The sequence below is a fragment of the Semicossyphus pulcher genome, unplaced genomic scaffold, assembly GCF_022749685.1.
Source record: "Semicossyphus pulcher isolate SPU_LCO1_2020_fin unplaced genomic scaffold, fSemPul1.0.p SCAF_10, whole genome shotgun sequence".
Classification (NCBI taxonomy): Eukaryota; Metazoa; Chordata; class Actinopteri; order Labriformes; family Labridae; genus Semicossyphus; species Semicossyphus pulcher.
The window spans coordinates 25,236,641-25,259,637 of NW_027211604.1; the positions used below are offsets into that span (position 1 = coordinate 25,236,641).

General features: G+C 43.1%; 1 protein-coding gene across 2 annotated transcripts in view; it reads right to left on the bottom strand.

Annotated features, from left to right (window-relative positions):
* Positions 1 to 21,509, bottom strand: part of atp2a3 (ATPase sarcoplasmic/endoplasmic reticulum Ca2+ transporting 3) — a 66,274-nt gene extending 44,765 nt beyond the window's left edge. For both annotated transcript variants that reach the window (XM_069673256.1, XM_069673266.1), the window contains exons 1-3: positions 21,159 to 21,509; positions 4,272 to 4,289; positions 3,871 to 3,953 (exon numbers count right to left, since the gene is read on the bottom strand). In XM_069673256.1, coding sequence (XP_069529357.1) covers positions 3,871 to 3,953; positions 4,272 to 4,289; positions 21,159 to 21,276 — 219 coding nt within the window. In that variant the 5' untranslated portion in view covers positions 21,277 to 21,509. The remainder of the gene's footprint in view (positions 1 to 3,870; positions 3,954 to 4,271; positions 4,290 to 21,158) is intronic.
* Positions 21,510 to 22,997: the final 1,488 nt, after the last annotated feature.

The window sequence follows — 22,997 nt, forward strand, 5'->3', positions numbered from 1 at the left end:
AGTCCCTTCCTGTGCTCTTTTGACCTCCCTGACATTAGCTCAACTTCTCATGGTGAAATGGAAAACCAAATATAACACCAGGCCTGTTTCGCTCTTCAGCTCAAAGGGAGGAAGTCACTGATTGTTTCAGTTGGTCAGTGTGGCTTTCTGTGTGCCTCTGCTCTATAAGGGTCAGACCAGAGAGTGTCTGACCATTTGTTTTAGCTTCAGCAAATTTTAAAATAGAATAATCTTACAAATTTGATTAATTGAAATTGTTCCCCCTCGGGCGGCAGCAGCAATAAGTCTTTATGTTGTTGGAATGGAAAGCTCAGACGGAGTCAAACTTTAAAACTGGGCTGCATCGCACGAGTGGGCGCAATCTGTCCACGGGAGTTTTTTGCATTATCATGTTTCATCTCGAATAAAAGCACTAATAGCTAAAACACAACTTACATGAAAGGTAGGGATTTACCTGGAGAGGTCCTCATACCTTTTCTTTCTTCCTGATACCGTTTCTGATACGTCCACTCGGTCCATAGCAAGTACATGTCCTTCGCGACTGATTCAAAGACGCACGTCACTTTGGTGGAAAAACACTGATTGCTGACATTTTGCAACTTAGATTACACTCTGTACTACAGTGTTACAGTGTTAGTACGACACTGCTGTCGTTTGTGACTTTCACACGATAATTCGTCTCAAACCATTTGATTGTTTAAGTGGGGGGTAATTGATCAGGGTATCAGACTGGAGCAGTGACTTGCATACTCGCTGGTTCCTCATAACACATTTAACGCAGGATGTAAGGTCGACACTGATTCTGGTATCGGTATCGGAACACTAATATAAAGCATCTGAAAATACTTTACATACATAAGCAAGATTAACCAAATCTAGGCACTGTATTTCAATTGAAGATGAATTAAGCGAAAGTGTTGTGCACTCTGCTCGGCCTACATTATGAATAACTAATACCTTGTTGGTTTATAATCGTTTGTCGTCTGAGATCCTCTGCAGCTTACGTTGTGATCTTAGAATGTGTTTGTTATTTATCTTACTGCTCGGTTTTATTGCACAATATTTGCACCTGTTCTAACCTCCCTGTTTATTCTCATGTTTCTTTTCTTTGCAAAGCACCGCAGCCACGTGTAAAGCACTTTGAACGACTCCCCATGAATGAAAGATGTTGTATTTGTATATTATTATTTATTGTAACTATCATTATATTGTTATTAAAATTAGCGTATCAGATGCTCGTAGTTCAAATGACTTCTGGTAAGTTAAGAAATATTTTGTCTCCGTTGCACAGCTTTGGATCAATATGTTTGTGTGTTTATTTAACAACATGGCTTTTTTTTTTTTTGATTTAACAATTTCAATACGTTCATTAATTATTATGATTAATTGACATACATAACTTTGAAGCTTAAGTAGAGTCGAAGGGTATGAATCATCTGAGTAATGACAACAATAGGACCAGTGTAGGCACTGGACTGTTTCTCATGCAGGGTTTTAAGGGTTAATTAGTGTGATACTGTTGAGGACACAGCGCTTACTTTGTTTTCTTTTTTGCTGTAAGTTTGTTGTCATAGATAAATTATAAAGAGACCTAACCTGCCCTGTTTCGTCTGATAATAAGCTTCTCTCTTGTGCAATGCAAAGGAGGAAGGCGAGTCTGATCATCTCAGTTTGAATATATTCAAAATAAAAGCCAAATGAGTCCCAGGGTGAGGTTCAACTCTCGTTTACTCTACTTTTAGGCCTCTCTAAGTATCCTGGTGACGGACAAAAGCAGAGAGCAAACAGAAAAGTTAAGAGGTTGTCGACTACAGGAGAATCATTTATTTAAGATTAGCAGATGTGCGTGATTCAGGAAAGCTGCCATTGAGTGACCTAAAGTCAGATCAGGACACTTTATTTACTGAGCTGAAAACGCTGCAGTCGACGTACAGGGGCCGTGTTCCCCTATAAACAACCTGTGTTAAAGTACGACAGCCTGGTTCACATGAGGGAAAGTGAGCCCACGCTGCACAGTCCTGCAGTTACAGCCCACGCCGGCTCTTAGAGCCTCTCACAACACAACAGCAGCTCGAGAGGAAACACTGTCATATACATTTTTAGAGCAATTTTCCTACTTTCAGAAATAGCAACAGCAATTCCACCCTGAGACACCGGGGACGGGCTGTAATAGATGGAAAAATGTCATTATGCAGGCAGGATTCCCCCACTCCACCCCTCTCCGACCTTCACCGGCCAGGGTCACAGTGAGGAGGAGCAGCAGATTTATGATTGATGGTGTTGTTTCCAGGACGGCAGCGCTGCTCTACCTCCTCTCCTCAACAGAAATGGAGTGTTGCAAAGTACAGATGCTTTGTAGTTGTACTTTAGCACAGTTTCCAGGTACTTTTGCTCCACACATTTTAACACAAATGCCTTTATTTTCTGTCTGTTACTCTTGCTTTAATGCTTCAGAGGGGAATTACTTGCATCATTGGGAGCTTCGGTCCAACCATCTGGACTAGTTTGACCGAAATGTTTGGGGCAATAACGCGTGGAAAAGATTCCTCTGCACATCTACATCGACTTCATAGAAGTATCGAGACAAAACAAAAAGAGAGGGAAACTCAACAATGGAGAGGAGGCATCGAGTAAATGTGACGAACGGATGGATGAAAGTGAACCAGCCAACACTGCAGACAATGTCTGAGCAGATTCAGAGCAGAAGGCATTCCCCATCCAACTCATTAACATGTTTCAGCAAAGTAAATGTTCTTCTTTTTTGCTCTCGCCCAATTACAGCTGGGATAGGCTCCAACCCCTCTGCGACCCTTAAAGGATAAGCGGTATGGATAATGGATTGATGCTAGCTGAAGTTGGAATGACTGAGGTGTAATAGTATCTTAAGCCCTTTTCCCACTGGTCAAAAACACCCGGCTTTTTTACTTAGTGGGAAAGGCTACAATCGGCATTCAGACCCGGGTCAAATGACTCTGCAGTAATTATCGCCTTGGCTCCGATCGGCATTGATGGGAACACCAAACCCGTATCGACACGCTAATCTCCGCCCCCTTTCCGGCACGATGCTATGCTCCGTCTGTAACTTCTGCGACTCCTCGTCATCTCAGCTACAAACTCCGTCCTTCTCCGTCCGAGCAGCACTCGAACATCGTTTCAAATTTGTTAGCGCAGAGTTTGATAAACAGACTGAATGAGTAATAGATACGGTGGTTAGGTCTTTATTGTAACATCTTCACTGGTTACTAACCCTGTCCCCGGCATGTTTGCGTCATCAGACGGTGACGCATCAGAGAAGAGACCGACAGCAGTATACTCCACTGGCAATGGGAACAGAGACAATCAGCATGTATAAGCTGTATATATATGTATAAGACCCGGTCTTCCCGGGTATAAAATACCTGCGTCAACGCGCTACTTGCGGTGGGAACGGGGTATAATATATGGGGGGTTATATGGAGGGTCAGTTAGCTTTGCACAGAAACAGCCTGGATAAATGCCCCTCAGAGTGACACTTAAAATCTGTTCATCAGTGCTTCTACTTTTACCAGTCTGACTTTTACACACAGTATCTTTAATTCTACTTCAGTACAGAATGTGTGTATGTGAGCCTTAATGGAAACTATCAACACTGTGGAGAAGCCTTCGATAGGTTTCCACATGAACAGGGACGACTAACTAGGTAGAGCAGCTTTCTAACAGGGGAATAATAGCTCCCTAAAGCTAATGGAGGAGTCTATTAGTTGGCAATTTCCTGACCAGTGTCCAATTTGGGACTTGAATCCCACAGGGGGGTGAGAATATTTGAGACTCAAGATCAAGAACAAATGCGATGACGGCCGGTGGCATTTTAATGAGCCGAGTCGTACTTACAAAGGAGACACAGGCAGCCAGCAGCAGGATCCTGACCAGGAGGTCCTCAAACTGCTCCACCACCAGCTCCCACAGGGATTTACCTGAAACATGCACAGACAAACACACGTCATACACCTTCATGCATCACAGGGAAAGAAAAGTTTTTTACTTCATGGTGGAAAGAATGTGTACGATGAATTGACTTTATTTTCCTGCTGCTGATAAGCGCTTGTAAAGAAAGACAATCCCTGTGTTTACAGAGAAGTAGTGATGTGTGTGCATGTGTGGGAAGCTGCAGCAGCGTACCCTCCCAAAGTTTAGCCCTCGGTCTACAAAGGAGAAAAGCACCGGGCCCGAGACACTTAATCAGGTAGTATAAGGGAGGAGGAGCGCGGAGCGCTGGAAAGATCAATATTTACCTTCTTCAGCTGGGAGCTCTGTGAGGATGTCACACCAACACGGGTGTAAAGGAATCGACATGGCAGGGCCGGAGAGAGAGGGGAGAGAGGGGGGGAGAGGGGAGGAGAGAGATAAAACAGTTAATACATTTGATTATCTCAGGCTGAGTTTAAAATGCATGGACACGATCACATTTCTTCTCTTATACGGGGTCAAAGCAGGAAGACAGAACATAAACACTGAGGGTTATTATCTGCTGTTTTGCTGTAACTGCCTTGTCAAACAAATCCAAGACACATTATCTGTAATATATCCCCAGCTCAGGATGTCTTAAATCCAACCTTCAGTACCTTCAGTGCAGCCTCGGGCGGACAGTGCAAACAGAAAGCATCGTTGCGTAATAACAAACAGCTTCATAAGACCTTGCCAAGGCCTCTGATCCAGTGACTGCTCATTTCCTGCTCCTGCAAAGGTTACCTGACATCACTGATGCTCCATCAGCCTGTGACTGGCTTCACATCATCTTTAAGATGGGACTTGATAGATCTTCACTGAAGTGGATGGAGCGTGTCTTGTAATGTCTGTTGTCAGAACTAACCTCAGTGCTGTCGTGCCAGATCATGTTTGTTTTAAATAAAGTGAAAGTCTACCCTTCAAGCTTTTATAAATCTTTAATGGCTGCAACTGATTTATTTTCATTATTGATAAAATGTAAAAAAAAAAAAAAATGCTCCTCACATGTTTCAAAAGGCGACTGTGACAAATTCAAACGGTTCGTTTCATCAGAAAAACTGTCCGCGCCTCACAGGAGCGTCTGGAAGCCTGTTTGCGCCACTTGGATGAAAAACTAACTATTCTCATTATATCGACAAACGTTGTAAATATTTCGACTTTTGGATAGTTTCTTTTTTCACCCGAGTGGCGAACAACGGTCTTCCATAGAAACCAGTAAATGTAGAAATATTCACATTTGGGAAACATGGGCAGTGAAGTTTAAAATATATTAAAAAATCAACTAATTACTTCTACTTAATTATAAAAATTAATTATAAAGACATTAAAAGAAAGAAGAATGAGGACAAATAAGCACAGAAAAAACAGCGTCTCTGCAAAGAGAGAAACTTATCAATATGTGCATCAAACTACAAAATAGAAACAGTGTAAGTGCAAGTGGAACAGTTATTACACAGAATCATGAACTGTGAAGGTCAGGATAAAAATGTAAATTCTTTATAAAGTTGTGTAAATGGAAAAATGATAAATGGACTGTACTTGTTTATCGCTTTTCTGTCCTACCAATCAATCATGTCACATTCACCCTTTCACACACACTGATGTAGTGCTATACAAGGTTATTAATCAGCTAAGCACTCATACACAGCAGGCTGAGCCTCCAGGAGCAATTTGGGGATCACTGTTTTGCCAATGTATACTGGAGGAGCTGGGGTTTGAACCGTCAACCTTCCGATTGGAGGGCGACTCACTCTACCTCTGAGCCACAGCTGCCCGAAGTGTCTGACACTTTGTATAACGAGTGAATGCACTGAATGCACTCACTGAACGGTTGACCCGCATGTCAGGGAGTGGGAGGGAGACACTTTCCGAGATGACGTGTAACTTTGGCTGCAGTTTCAGAGAAGTGAATTCAGTCAGTGTCCAGTTGGCTCACCATCTTTCAAATCACGCAACCCACCAGGAAGTATTGCGAGATGATTGGCTGATTAGTTGATCAAGCAAACTTTGGATCAGCAGTTCATTTTGATAATCAATCGTGGAAGTAATTTATGAAGCAAAAAAATCATCGGTTTCCTGTTTCTTATGAGAGAATCTGCATGTACATTAACACACTTCTTCTATTTTTATTGTTAAATCTGACAAAACAAACTATGAGAAGACATAAACTCTGGGAACCTCTGGTCGGGGGTTGACAGTAAAGTTGCTTCTTTTCTAATAATACAAATATTCACTCAAAAGATCACACAGGAGCGCCATGTGAAAAGCTCGTCCAGGCAACACTTTGCTTTCATCAGACCTGCAGGGAGGTCATTGACATTCATGCTGCAGCCTCCGACTCTGAGCAGCAGGACTTCATTGCTCAGTGATCAGTCGCACTAAAACCTCTTTAGCGCAGTAAATACACACCTCAGGATCCAACAGGTTGCTCTTTTCTTTTCACGTCATCCTGTCATTTCTCATCCGTCTTTTTTGGGGGGATTTTGAGACGAGCTGAGCATTTTCTCCTCGCTGGTGATTTGATAATCAGAGCACAACACCCACCACTCATGAGTCACTGAACACACATCTGTCATTTTCTAAAATCATTCCTATTGACAAGTACTGCTGATCAGCGTCGCCTTAAAGAGACACAGATGTGATTAGTCACTGCGTTTGTCAGGTCCTCATCAAATCCAACGCAAAGACCCAACGTAACAAACAACATCCATCATCAGGAGAGCTCCATGAGCGATGACATAACTCTGATTGACTCAATTACAGCTCGATTTTCTGCCTTTAAAATCCTTGTTTTGTTCTTTCTGGTAGAGTGGGAGTTCTCCGTTAAGAAGTGGAAACCTTGTGTTTCTCTGCATGTTTTGCCCAGACTGCGATACACGAGTCCCAAACGTGACCCTGCAGAGACAGCGGCTGGAAAGTGGAAGGGCCATGACGTGCAGCCTCCTTCCAAAAACAAAGAACCTCGCAGCCACTCGCATTACACGTGCCACTGGAGGAAAGACATTTAATTCACATTAAGAGTCCTGGGATTGATCCAACGCTTACAAATGTTGTTTTTGGGAGGTCGGTAGAGCACAACAGGTAATGAAAAAGTTGTCTGATAGATGGAATAACTTCCCTAATTTGGTGTGTAATAAAACCAGAGAAAGGGAGACCGATTACGGCACTAAAAACAAGCTATTAAAGAGAAAAGAAGTTCTTAAAAAGGGATAAAAAGCAAGCGCTTTGATTTGATAACGCCTCCATAAAACATATTTTTAAAGTCGACTGACCCTGTGCAGAGGTCGTCTCTCAGCTCCATAAGAGACCCTCCTCCTCCTCCTGTGTAATAACAGCTGATGAGTCATTGTGAGGAGCTTTTCAAACTTGCTGTCTGGAGGGTTTTCAGAGTTCAGCTTGGACACGGTTGAACTCACGGGGGAACTTTTGGCTGCACTCCGCCAGCAGCAGCAGAAATGTGGAGAAGTGGGTTTTCCATGCTCCACCAGTCTGACATAAGCCGGTTTCCCCATTACTGCGCCTCCATGGTTGTATAATGTTTTTATGGCAGACAGGCTGGCTGAGGGCTGCAGACAAAGACGGATTGAGTGAAAGGACGAGACAGACGAGAGAGGGGAAAGAGAGAAAGGGAGGGAGGGAGAGGGCTGGAGGTGGTGAACGGGGTTCCCCGGCTTCCCTCTGCCAAGGATTCCCTCACAGTCATCTGGGCTGTGTCAACCCGAGGGCTTGCCCAGGCGCATTCCTGAATACTGACTTCACCTCCCTCTCTCTCTCTCCGTGTCCCCACAGCACCTCCCCACCTCCGCCGCTTCCCTCCCGGCCCAGACAATGAATAAAAGAGCTTGTTTACGCTCAGCGCAGAGCACAGAGGGGAGACACTTCCTGGAGACAGTTGCCAACAACAGCAGGGAGCTGCTTTCTGTGTCCAGAGAGTCAGAAAGGAAAGCAGGAAACTGGACATCTATCTCTCTGCACTGCAACCTACTGCTGATAAAGGAGCTTTCATTAAAGCTCCTCCAACGCTCCTCTTTCTGGTCTGACTGAGTCCATTAACAAATTACAGCCCCGATTACCTAGACCCCCAAATAAACATCACATCAGTGTGTGGTTGAGCAGCATTAACAAGCTCCAGTTCAGGCCCCTCTTGTGTAAGCTACATGACAAAGTTCTCAGCAGTTTTCAAAGCGACTTGGCTAACATGCCAGTGTCTGTCAAAATGTACCAAGAATAACTGTTATGTAATCAGCAGGGCCTTGATTCAGCACACAGGCATCAAAAACCTACACACTTTCTGATGTGAACAAGCAAATATCAAGCCTCCCCACGCTGCTAATAAACAGCTAGCATGAATGGTAGCATGCATGCAGGCAGGCAGGCAGACATACCTCCAAGAAAACCACTAGCAGCCAGCTAGTTAAGGAGGAGTGGGCGCATGGAGTAAAACTTGTGCTGCACCAAGGCTGAGCTCAGACTACAGGAGATTTGAAGTCTTATTAAAAAAAAATCACACCAACATAAGGAAAAACATGAAATAGTCTCCTCACTAATCTCAAACATGCAAACACTAAGATTTGAAAGTAACTTCACATCACTCACTACAGGGTAATATGAAGCGAGGGAGCAACAAACCAACTAACGTAATCTCGTATTGTCTCACGTGATGTTACCAAAACACAAGCTGTGTCCCAATCCAGGGGCTGCATCCTGCGAAGGACGTATTTTAAGGCTGATTGCGATGATGATGATAGCTAGTTAGCCCGCTAGCTACCTGTTGCTAAGTGACAGAAGCAGTGTTTGGTGGCGCAAGGGTACGGGTGAGAACAGCTGGTGATGCAAACAGGAAATCCTCCGTAGACCAGACCGTCTCATTTAAGTTCAGCCATAGCGGTCTACACAGGCTACTAGCAACGTTTGTAGACCGCGCCTTCGAAGGATGCGCCCCTGAACTGAGACTACAGCCTGCTACAGTCATGCCCTGCATTGACAGAATCACAAAAGCAGATTGATTAACAAGTTTGAAGGAGAAGTTTTTGTGTCAAAATGGTCAACGTCTATTCTTCAGAGAACTAAAGGTGAGATTGTTTCAGTTTTTATCTGTCAACAGTAGTATGCAAAGTCCCATTAGCATCAAAGTAGGCTAAAACAAGCTAGCATACTACTGACTAAGAGGCCAGAATGTTATCGATGCTTGGAAACAATGTCGGCATCTATTTGTAGCAAACTTTATACACCTCTCTCTCAGTGGTTATTGTGGGCCAGCTGGGAAAGTACGTCTTCAATCAGATTTTGAACTTCTCGTAACTAACTAGTGATGTCACGGGGGGAGAAGATGTAAACAAAGCTGGGACTGACTTCATCCTGCGGTTGTTACTAAATGACGGGAAACAAAAGCAGAAGGCTAAACGGGTCTGGATGACAAAATGTTCAAGGTGACACAATCAACACAGGTTCTATATTATTCTGCAAGAACTGGAGCTGAGATTGTACCTGTACATTTTCTGTCAACAGAGTATGCTAGCTAACGTTAGCGTCAGGGCTAAAATATTAACCGTTGCTTCAAAACACTGTCAATGGCTTTGTCTTATCGTCTCCTTCAGTTTGAATTTTTGTCCTGCTCTGGAAGTAAGGCCGGGCTTAGACTACAGGAGTTTAAAATCTTCTGTGATTTAAGGGTGCAACGTACCAACCTACGAGATCTCACTGGATAGCAGATGAAATCAAACGGCTACAAACTGCTGTAGTGATGATTTGCAGTACAAATAAACAAAAGAACCAGTCTGAATGAGAAAATGTTTTTGAAACTGGGTTAACATGTTTATCCTTTATGAAGAACTGGAGGAGAGATTATAACTGTTTGTTTTCTGTCAACATTAGTATGCTAGCTAACGTTAGCCTCAGGGGGTTATAGGTTTATTGTTGTTTGGAGAAATCATCTATAGCGCTGTCTCCTTCTCTCCTGCTGTCTCTAATTAGGTATCGTGGTTTTGCTTTGGAAGTGCTGATGTAATCATCCAGATTTTAAAATTGTTGGTGACACGATAAGCATGCTAATTTTTCAGAAGGTTAAAGACTGGGTCTGTAATCCCCTCCCAAACCAGATTCCTCCTCTGAGTGACAGGAGGAGTGAATCTGCTTTAAATAGTCCAGAAACTCCTGGAGTCTGAGCCGGGCCTTGGCTCCTGCTCCAGGATCCCACTCCATCCACCACTTGAATTTAAAACAGGGATATAAATAACATGATGAGGTAACTTCTAATGACTACTATGGCTTCCTATATCCGCTCACTACCCTAATGTGTTCTCCCACCGGAAAAGGTCTGACTGCATTAACCGTATCAAATGTGAATTATAAATGTAGCCCTCCCTAACCTTGTTATCTCTGCTGCTTAGAAGGCATCGCAGGTAACAGCAGAAGAGACGTCTGACAGTCTGACAGAGTCAATATTTTCACCTTCCCTTCTTTGAGGTAGTCATACACAACTTTTGTCACCCGCCCAGAGGATCAGAACGGGAGCAGAGAAGGAAATGTTCCCAAGTCACTAATCACTGCTCTGCAGTATAATGAAAGCAGGACACGACGCCCTGACATGCAGATACTCTTCAGTCATCACAGGACAGGAAACGGCTCACACTGGACTAAAGCTGTTGCAATCAAACAACCATCAAACAAAACATTGAGTTATAGCCACGCTAGCAGCTTTGTGAGAATGACAGAGGTGCTAAATGCTAACAAAGCCATACTAACATGCACACATGCACACATTTACAACATGGTGATATAATGTTTACCATGGTCACCATCACACTGTGACATGTAAGGGTGGTCATATTTGCTACAGCTGCTTGAAAAGTCGTTAGTTTTGCAGGTATTCACCTGCATTACGGAACATAACGTTTGGACTAATAAAGTTTTTGACCTTCAGAAGTCAGCAGATGACAAGTTAATGGATCCCCAAAAGTTGAATCCATCCTGAGAAGTGCTGCAATATAGATATATTGCATATTTAGAGTGTTCTGACAGAAATTACAAATGCGATATGATTTATGGAAATGAATATTTTTGCTTCACAATTTATATTTCACTGTAAAATCATAATGATGTGACATTTGTTGGGGTCTGTACCAAACATCATTATGAGAACAAGATTAGTAGCTCAGGTCACAAATTCTACCTCGATCAAAGAGCTGCAGCCTCTGCAGAATGGACATTGCCCTTGGCCGTATTGTAATTTTAAAAGTAGCTGATAAAATGTGCAGCCCTAATCCTGAGGGAGGCATGAACATGGGCACTGAATTTTATCACATTCCATCCCTTTGAAAGTTTTCACTGATAACCAAAAATGTTAATCTCATTTGTAGCACTGAAGGAAATCTGCCAAACCACCAAAGTTAATAAGATACATCCTCTAGGGACCATGAATGACTTTGCAAAACTCCACGGCAATCCATGAATTAGGTTGTAACATACTTTACAGGGAATTTTAGACCATCTGGTGTCACCAATGTTCCCTGTGGGTATGGGTTAGCTTTTAATGCCTTGTCTTGTGTGTACTCTTTTGTGTGTGGAGGGGTTAGGGGAAGCATTTTGTACTCTGTCAATGTCTAGTCTTCTTAGTATTTTCTTGTTTTACTTACCTGCCCAGGGACTACAGGCAGAAAAAAGCAATTTGCTAAAACCCAGTGCGATATATCTTTCCCTGTTTTATATAAGGTTAATGTCCGTTATGCATCGTCCCTGCTCAAATACAGAAACATAACATAACCAACACCTTTGGGCAGCATTAAGGTTTGCACAAAATGAATAGCAATTCATCCAAAAGTTTATATATCAGTCTGTACTAAACCAATGGACCAACAATGTCATCCCAAAGGCCATGCTATGTTGCAAACTTCAGTTCAGAAACTTTAATCTACTTTGTTTGGTTTAAAAGCACTTTTAAAAAGCTGCTATTATGTTTCAAATTGCTGAAAGTACTCTGAAGTTGTTTTTAGAGACAGTCTTTTTCATTCAGGTTTCATTAAAGCATGGAAGAGTTTTTAACTAGCCATTAATAATTAGGAGAAATATCTGTGCAATACGGATATTTTGGAAACAATTTGTTGAACATCACTGAAGGCTCACTGAGACCGTATTGAGTAGTAACGAGTACAACTGATGAGGCTTCTCTTTGGGGGCTTTGATGTAGCGTGTTGCCATAGCGAGGAGTTTGACTGACAGCCAGTCCTCCAATCACGACAGTCACATACCGGGAGCTTTTTCAGTCGTCCAATCATGACTCCCAGTTTGCGCTGCGTACATACTTGATAGTTAGACAGAAACTTGACAACATTGAATTTTATTATTTTATATTTAACAGCTAACATTCAAACTTATGAACACACGCAAGTCATCCGAGTCATCATGCCTCAAGTCAAGTCTCAAGTCATTAACTTGCAAGTCCAGGTCGCGTCTCAAGTCATTTATGTTTTTGTCAAGTGAAGTCGCAAGTCATCAAAACAGTGACTCGATTCGACTCGAGTCCAAGTCACCAAGTCTCAAGTCCACACCTCTGACGAACTGTGAGCCGCAGTTACTAACTTTATCCAAATGTTTGAAAGCTGCTGACACATCCAGACTCTCAGTCTGAAATGACTTTGACTTCAGCTACAGTGTACTCTGGACAAAGAAAGGCAATAATGGACTCATTTCAGTGAGAGACTAGAAAAGACGGGCGAGGAGAGGAATGATGAGACGTCCTGCTCAGTACCGTTTTATAGCTGCAGTGTTTGATAAGCCGATCGAGCTGAAACTCCCTCCATGGTGGGCACGCAGAGAGGAAACACCATCAGCTGTCACAGCTGCACTCGGATAACTTCTCTTTATGAGTCTGTCCTGTCAGAAAGGGAGAATTACTTTGGAAGTGGAGATTTTATCTCTTCAAGCCAATTAAGACAGAAAATGACGAGAGATTCAGCTGAATGGCTGCTCCGGCTGCTGATTGGCCGGACTGTTTCTGATGTCATCAAGCTGTGGTCAGGGAAAAAGAGGCTGCTCGTGATGTTGCACAGGATATCTCATGCTGAAGTTACACTGCAGCATCGCTCTCATATGAATCCTGAGATTATGACCTCTGCATGAAAAGCTTGTTCTTAGTGATCTTATCTTGAAAGCAGCACATTACGGTCAGTCTGATAAGGTAATTCCATTTAACAGACACATTTGAACACTTTAGATAATCTGAGCCGTGACTGATTGAAACTGCTGATAATTACCAAGATATCTGTGTTTATGCGTTTCCTGTTTACATCCGCTCTCTACACACACAAACAGCCTGTTGCACATTAAATCCAGGTTAAAAACACTCTGAATCAGCCGTCTGCACATTTCAGCCCTCACAGTACGATGAGTTCCACCGGAGGGTTAAAGAGGAAAAGGGCCTGTCAGCCAAGCAGGACATGCATGAGGTGATTAGCACTGAGCTGATATCTCGTCAGGGCGCGCAGCTTCCTCTTTAAGGTCGCAGCTGTGCAAAGAACCATTTTTTGAACATCCCAACAGGCCAGCGAGGAGGATGGCACCCGGCCACCCGGCAGCCAATTGCAGAAGCTGAAAGCTGTGAAAAATAGTCAGCAAAGCCCCAAACGGCGGACTGAAATATCTGTGTTACCACCTCGCTATTTATAGGGTTTATTCTAGGTTTAGAAACCAGAGCGACACTTTTATCCAATCAGATGGCTGGTGGAGTAAAACTTCTGATCTGAGCCCTGCAGGAATGGAGGACATTCAAACTGGAGAAAATATAACTGGAAGTAACTTGCACCCAAAGCACAAGATGTTTATGTAACTGTAAAATCTGGTTAGAAAACCTTCACTCTGAGAGTCCAACAAAGAATTGGTCCTACTTACATGTAATACACGTCTGTGCATCCAAAGCCCGATGTACTGTCACTTATTCTTCTGTGCCGTGGATTAAAAACTAATCAGTGAGCCGCAGTGCTGCACTGGATGACATTTCACATCATAACAATGTCCTACAACTGTAAAGGCTCACTGGAGAAGCTAATCTGTGGCTATAAAGAGTCCCTAAATGCACATTACTCCTGAGTAACAGTCCCTAAAAATTAAGTACCACCAATTTCCATCCATCTATTATTTATGCTGCTTAACCTGTTCAGGGTCCCCGGGGGGCTGGAGACGTTCCCAGCTGTCATTGGGGCAAGGGGGCGAGAGGCGGGGTACAACCTGTACTGATCACCAGTCAATCACAGGGCTGACATACAGAGACAGACAACCTTTAACACTCAAACCCACACCTACGGGCATTTTAGAGACACCAATGAAGCCAACGGGCACGTCCTTAGACTAGGGATGTCCAGATCCCAATCTCAACTATCGGATCAGAGCCGATCTGTGCATTTTTTAACTGATCTGGGATCAGAAATTTGAGTCGATCATCTCACCCCGGTCATTTACGTCAGCTGTCGTAAACAATTGGTGGCAGACAGCAAACACGCTGTGGCTAAACCCTGTGGCTAAAATGTCAGCAGTGAGGAAATATTTTAAACAAGAAAACAAAAACCGTCCAACAGCCACTCGCAATATATGCAATACAATCGTTTCACGAGGCCATAGCAGTAGGGCTGTGTTCAATACTACCAATTTGATACGATCTAAAAACTAAACATGGTTCGTTCACTAAAGCAAGAGGAAAAGGCTGCTGCGCCGAAGCAAAAAGCTCCGGGCTTTAGAAGAATAAATATCATCACTTTGGACAACCAGCCCATCTCTGTGGGAGAGAACACAGGTTTTTAACATCTTTTGGATCCGCGTATGTCCTGCCGTCTCGGCACTACATACACACCCTACTTTGGACTGTGGGAGGAGGCCAGAGTACCCAGAGGGAACCTCCATACAGAAAGGCTACCTATGTCTGTTTGGGATTCGAACCAGGAACCTTCTAACTGTGAGACAGCGCTAACCACTGCACCACCATGCAGCCTGCCACCAATTTAATTAAATTATTTAGTCGCGACATATATTATGACCTATTTTCAGATTCACATGGGCTTGTGTCTGTGTACCGAGACAGTTTAGGGAAGTTTAAAATAAAAACCAAAACATTTTTGAGAATTGTTGACAACTATAAAACAAGGTATTATCTGCAGCCTTTTCCTTTAAATGCTCAGAGGTTTAAACTGAGTCTTATTTTATTATGGACTCAATGCACGGTGGTGTCAGACCTACATTTTTTTTTAAATTAAACCAAGTTAAAGGTTTAATAAGTAGGATTTTCCTAGAAAAATAAAATATAGACTTTTACAAATATAATATAAATCATCACTTCTGGGCCTCTGTACATGTGTGTGTGTGAGTGTGTGTGCAGACCCTTGTGAGACCCTTCCCTCTACATCTATTCTGTTGTTCTGCTTTGCGTGGGACGTTTTCAGGAGGGGCTCTGTTGTGGTTCCCTGAGCCAATCACAGCGTACAGGTGAGTGTGGGCGTGGTTCAAATTAGCAACTGGGCCCCATTCAGAGCGGCGAACATGGTGAAAGAGCGATGCAGAGTTGGCCTTCTTTCTGTTGGACAGGTAGGTGCCTCAAACCGGGTATGACAAGCTAACTGGCGGTTAGCATGCTAGCGCAAAGGTAACCATGATGCTGTTGGTGTTAGCTCGGCGGGGTGGGCGTGTTCTCGCACATCACTCGCAAATCCTCCTTATTATACCTTTAACTTAATTTTCAAACATATAGTACTTTTTTGTATTAAGCATTTAAGTAATGTCTTTGTCTTTGAAAATCTTATACTGAGATATATCTTTTTACAACTGTATAAAATGCACGGAGCACGATGCTGTCGTGGTGTCTAAGAAGGTCAAACAAGGTCAAGCAAAATATCATGTGATAGCATGAGAGCATCGTAAAGTGACCGGATCATATTCACATCAGAAAAGTACATGTAAAAGAATTTGGATATAAAACCACAAAGAAATATACATTTGTCTTAATAAGTTTAGGTTGGCAATGTTTTATTGAATGAACTACAGATGAGAGGTTAGTTTTGACACAGTGATGTCTTTTTGAACAGGTTCAGCCATAAGATCCAAACACATGACTCCTTTTATGTACTTATTGTTCAGACACTGATGAGCTACATAAGTTGCTTTACATGCAGCTCATTATACTAAACACACAGCTTATGTGTCTCGTTCTCTTTTAGATTACCTCCTGTAAACTTTATGGTGCCCTGAAGGCAACACATACTGTACAGCATGTGCTCTGTGTACACACACCCCCCATCATGAAACACAAACATGTTTAAGAACACATCTCCTCAGCGGACCGGGTCGTGTTTTTGCAGGGCGTCTGAGCAGCGAGTTAGAGCTCTGTGACTCAACATCATCTCTCAGTGAGGGCCTGAGTGACAGCTGCAGAGGTGGGAGGGAAGTAAGACAAGTGACAAGCTCGAACAGGATCACAGCGTCTTTGAAGGCAGCCGGGCAGGCGCACACAGAGCCCACTAGAACAGGGAAGTGACTCAACACCCAAAGGACTCCAAATTACTTTTCTAAGACTTAACTCTCCTTCCTCGGCCCATACACACACCTCCAACACTGCTGCTACGATCTCACTCGCATCTGGACTGTTTTCAGAACAAGGGAAAGTAAAGAGGAACCCCAAATGAGGCGTGCACTGCGATATAAAGTGTGTCGGTATGAAGGAGGAGGAGCAGGAAACCATCTCGTATTTCAAACATAAGCTGCAGAACAGGAAGAGAAACAACACAGAGTGAGGTTTCACTACAGGAAGTTGTAATTACTGTTTGTGACAGAAAGCAGCGCGAAAAGGTTCAGTAATAATAATGAACCCACGGAGGAGATCACCTTATGATTGTTAGCAGCAACATCAGACACCCACTGAACTGCATCAGAGCCAGGAAAAACCTTTTAAGAGGATTATTGCATTTCTACTTTTGGAGTAATCAAACCAATCAAATCATTAAAAGGACTTAATTCCAATGAGATTAACAGAAGCTTAGTGCGCAGAGTGAACTTACTCAGGCCTGTCTGTGTGTGTCTGTGTTTATACTGTGGCTTTAAAGTATCATTTTCTCTCTAAAAGGTTAATAAATGTATCCATCATTAAAAACTGTATCATGATGGTGCAATTACAAGCACTGCCAGCTCGTTTAACCTGAATATGTTGCGCAATTGTTCTCTGCAGGAGGGAGTGTCAGGACGCACAAACACTGATTTTAGAGGCTGTCAAGCTGAGGAGTGATTTATTTATACAGCTTTGATTAATAATTCCACTTAATTTAACGATCTTTCTTTGTTTTATAAGGTCTGTACAACCTTAACTTTGATGGTGTAACTTGTGGCATTATAATGTCCTGAATCAATAAATTAACACCTGTGAAAGAACAGCTCTTCCCTCCCTGGAGACTCCTACACGTCTGCGTCAGCTTAAAAAGAAAAGCTTAAGAAAAGAGAAATTGCTGCCTAGGTCACACACCCCGAAAAAAGTTGATTACTCATGAGGACAATATGCCCTCTTACTGACACTTTCTAAAAATGAACACACTACGGCTTTGAAATCTGGGTTGTAAGCGCACAGGACACGATCATCAAGCATCGCTAGCTGCAACAGCACAAACACACATTAGAGAGCGTGTGTGTGTGTGTGTGTGTGTTTGATAGATTAAGAGAGAGGCCTGCTACTTCCTCTACTGCATTTCACAATGAAAGTGATAAACTGTCTTGTAAACAGTAAATTAGCTGCATTTTTTAGCGTGTTGCTGCACGTGTGTTAACGTGGGCAATAAATGAAAGTGTGTGATCAAAAGGTCATCAGCATGCTTCCTCTCTGCTGCAGCATCATCTGCTTTGTAGCAAAGTACGTCCAGATGTGGTGACAGACAGAGCTTATTTTCCATCATCTCAGGAAGGGATCTGAAACTCATGAAATGAGTGCATGAAAGAGGCGACAGAAATCCAGGGCGCCTGAACACAGCTCACCTGTCTTTAGTTACAATGCGGCTTTAAAAGGCAACGTTTTATGTGCTTTCCTCACGGATCCCAAAAAGCCAAATGAGTACCATCTATAACAAGGTCAAATCCTCCTCCCAACAGGACAAGAGCACTAGACGTCTACCCTTAAAGAATGATTAATGAGACAGATCAGCCTTAAGTTTGAAAGGATGCTTCCATGCATACTAATAACAGAGCTTTCAACAAAGCCTAAACAATTAACCAAGTTATCTATAGAAGTAATAAGGCAGGACACTTTAATCATGTCGTAATTGTGGAGTTGAGGGAGCAGCTAAGAGACAGTTCTCAGTAGAGATCATCTTATAGGCTACCATTTATTTCCTTTCCGATACCAAATCTGTTAGACTTAAACATTGGCTCATACCAAGTCGGCTTACCCTCTGATACCAGTGCTTTAAAACATTTATACAGCTGTGCTACTAACCCTGTATGGATGTGATATATTTGCTATTAGTGTTCTAAGTCCTGACTCAGCACACTTAAGTTATCCTAACTTTAATACAGGCTAAGCAAGTGGAAACCAGCTCAGCTAACTTTAGCTGTCAGCTTAGCTAGCAGCCCTTCCTGATGTTGGAGAGACCTTGATTTTGTAACATTAAACTACTATATTGTGTGTTGACCTTTTTGAATTATCTTAACTTTAAATAACAATTAAATACAGCCTTAATATATGTGATGGGAAACTCATGATAGATAACATTTAGCTAGCTTTGACTGACAGCAGACTCTCCGCTAACACTGAGCTGTTGTTGTTTGCTAACGTGGCAAAACAGTAGTTGTTAGTGACTGCCATAATATATTAATGTTAATTTGTTGTAGGGTACTCTTTCTGAGAAGAAGAAACAAGTGAACTTATAAATTAGGGCATCTGTCCACTAACAGCGTTTTTTGCGCTCAGCGTCCTCAGCACAGAAACGCTCTCAGCGTCAGCTGTTTTTAGCCGCTGTGCTCACAGCGCTCTCAGATGAAAATAGTTCAACTTTTGGACCACAGCTGCGCTCGTCAATGTCAGTTATCCCTCACCGACCAATCATCGGGACTTCTGATATCACCTTTGTCAACAACAATGGCGGAGGAGAATCCTCTTGTTTTTTTGGGCTGCTGTTAATGCCAGGACACGATTCCTTTCATAGTTTTTATGTTTCTTTGTAATATTTCCTTGAATAAAAGCAAATATTAAGCACACGGAGCGATTTAAAACTGACTTAACAGTCACTACCAAGGTTAGCAGAGGGTCCGCCAGACAACTTTCGTAACCTAGCAACAGTTAGCGTCAGTGAGAACCTCTCATTGCCATTGCCAGCACAAAAAACGCAGTTAGTGGACATAGGTCCTTATGTTATCAGATCGAGCGTTTACAAGCAGTATCAGGGTCAATTTTGATACTGGTATCAGTATTAGAACAACTCTAGCTCTCACATGTTTCTAAATTGATTAACCTCCCTCATCCAGAGACCCATCATTGAGTGTGAAGCTTCCCGGTCCCTTGGAGGAGGCGTGTGATGCCAGATTCAAACACATCACTGCCTCCTCCTGCGGACACTCTGAGGCGTGCGTCGGCGGTGAAATGACACCCGATCATGTCGATCTCACCTCCTGCTTGCCTCCTCTTGCCCAAACCAAGACATACGCCGTCTGTGTGAGCTCAGTCGGAGGTCTTGTTTGTGGACATGTTGATTTAGGTTAATGATGCTGCTGATAATGAGATCCTGCTAACTATGCCTCAGAGTGACACACTGTGCATGCATGTCAGTGGGAGTGAGAGAAGCATACCACCCGCAACACAGCTTTGAACGCACACTTCAACGGAGCAAAGTCTGCGGTTTGAGAGGGGAAGGAGCCGTTTAGCAGCCGTACATCACTTTGCAAAGACACGCACTGAAAAAGGAAAGAAACACAAGCCGATTTGATGCAGTTTTCCCTCCTTTTTTGGCCCATAAAAGAGCTGCTAGAGTGGATAACTCCCATAAAATCAGCCCAAAAAAGGGAACAAGGGTATCCCCTCCTTGCTGCAAGCATCTGAAACGCGCTCACACACGGCAGGAAGTTCACAGCTAAAAGCGAAAGAGATGTTATCTGTGGCAAGACGTCGCTTTCTTTCCATGAAGTCATCACAAGCCCCTGGGTAGAGTGGCTGGCTGCAACAAAAGGGCTACTGTTCAACTGGCACAATATGCCTGCTCCACTCCACAGCTTGGCCACACATGCAAATGACAGACCGGGAGGGAAAGGTGTGGTGATGTCAGGTCGGAGCTCGGCACGAAAAAATACCCATAAAACACCAGCAGAGTCAGAGATGATGAAGACTTCAGGGGGGGCCTTTGTGTTTTAGGGCTGCTGCATGACAAACACTGCTAAAAAGGAACGTTATCTTTATTTTAGCTCATAAAATGCACCTTTATTTGCACTTGTACTATTTTGACACTAGAATTTATTTTATCTGTATGACTCCTAATTACTTTATGTATCTACTTCTGTCTGTTATGTTGTAACTGGAGCTGGAAAGTATGAGTCCATGTGCAGAACAACTGTTGAAAGTGAAAACAGGTTGTTCAAGATTTCGTTTCATTATCTGTAACACCTCAACTTCTTCCACTCCGGTAGCCTGAGCCTGCCTGCTCTGCACTTCCTGATCCCTGAGTGTCAGCCAGGGATGTCTGTTCTTTACACACACACACACACACAACACACACTAACACACACACACTGGAGCAACATTACAGTGTCAATACCTGTTCAGGGAGGGCTGAAGGTTTTCCATGACAATAAATCTTTCTGTACTTACTTTGACAGGAGGAAGAAATAGTCCCCCTGGGTGAATGTTTCCAATGATTTCAGGTTAAACTAAAATAGTCTTTTTGCAATATTATGTCCGCGTTAGTCTCTATGTAGCAACTTTTGCTAGTGTAATATGCAACGAGTGATTTCAACACAGGCAAGTGCATCAATGAATGTTACACACATCCAAACTGACAATGCGCCAGAGGGAATATGTTTGTGTTTTTGCGCGCACGATTTGCAACAGCCTGACATTTTAGCGGTAGTAGCTGGATTTCCTGCCAAATGAATCGATCCAGGCTGTGTTTTACGCACTACCAGCTACGACCTGAAATTAAAGGTTGAAATAAATGCATCAAACTACTCACCGTTCGCTCCATATTTCTCAAAATTGACTTTGACCTGCTCCAGAGTCAGCCCAGTGTTTTCGTTCACGCCGAAGTTGTCCAAAACTTCAGTCGCCGATTTAGTGTGCGCATTTTCCATCTTGGCGGACCGGGGCTTAGATGATCAGGTCGAAATGCATGTAGTTGAGAAACATCTATTGTGGCAATCGGAGGGTGCGCACGAGGAGGGGGAGAGAAAGAGCGGTAATTTCCACCGATGGGCGCTGAGGCTGCTGAGAGTTTGTCTGTCACCTGTCCCCCCTGAAGAAAAAACCTCAGGATCCGCGGAACAGACGCTGTTGTTGCTCTGTTGATCGACTGCTGCTGCTACTTCATCTCCATCTGAAGGTGTGCTGTGTGTGCGCCGGGGCGGACCGCCTCCTCTCTGATGAGCACTCCCTCCTGCGCTCCCATTGGCTGCGTGTACCTGAGCGCAGATTCAGCTGCTCCATGCAAACATCTTCCTCTGAACCAGGATTCTAAATGCCATGAAAGCCCTCATGTTTGTTACAGTGCAGGTTGCTGACTCACTGACAGTTTGTATTTAATGCAGCCGGGTGACACCATGGTAATGCTTCTCATAGGAACATGATTTTTATGTTTATTTTTGCATTTCAGTGTAAGTCTTTTTTTAATTCCTGTCTTTTAATAATTTCACGTATAGTACCCCTTTTTAATGTCAGCAGTGTTTGAGTTGTAAGTGCTGTCTCTGTTTACCAAAGCAGCAGCCTCCAGGGCTGAAAAAAGTAAAGCCAAACAGGAAGTGCAAAAAGATGCACTTCCAAGAGTGGCCACTTGAGGCTGGATCCAAGAGTGAGTCAATTCCCATTAAGCCCCATAATAAAACACCTGGTTATGGTGTCTATAACTAATTCTCTTTTCATGAAAACATAGGTGGTATTCATTTTTATAATACTTCCCTATTTGATTTATATTTCTGCCTAAAGTTACCCATATTTATTTGAGTGACAGGTTGGAGCTGGGAATTTTTTCATGCAATTATGGGACAAATAATATGGCTTGCTGTGTTTATTGTCGTGAGCTGAGTCAAGTTCTTGTATGTTTGCACTAGCTAACAGGTGTTGGTGTCTGTGATCACAGTACGTGGCTTGTTAGCTCGTTTAGTATTGATCATATATATGTGTATATATGTATATGTATATATATGTTTGTTGGCCAGTGCATAGGAGTGAGAGAATACGGCGGGCTGCAGTGATAGAGGAGAACAGGTTTTTTTACGTTACCGGGTTAGGGTTGTTAACCCGCCCTCCCACCAAATATGTGAACGTGTGAACAGTGAGTCCGCTACATTCCACAAGCTATCTTGGCTTTTAATGCTAACATATACACACCTGTAGTCAGCTACCACAATTAAAATAATCTGAAAGTAATAATCTCGAAGATTTTCATTTAAATAAATCGCCTAATGAGGTAACACAATGCGATTGAGCCTATGGCCCACTGATGAAAGCCTTTGCATTCGCAGTATCACAGACTGGCTGTCTGTGGCGACTTAAGCCGAAAAAATCACGAGCAGTGTCCAGTTAGTGACGCGCTTTCCATCAGCCAGCAGTGGTTGGTCTGCCAGAGAGGGTAGGCGGAGCTAAGCGGCTGCTTTTCCACTCTCTGCAAGTGTTGTGAGTAAACAGTAATCTACTATGGCTGAACAAACAAAGAAAAGATGGATGACCACAGATACAACTTCAAAAATAAGTGAAAATCCAAAGAGAAAGAAACAAACTCGACGCTCAGATGAAGCAAACAGTCTGAAAAGGAAAGCGACCGTCAGCCAGGAAAATCAAGAGTTACAACCGGAGCCAA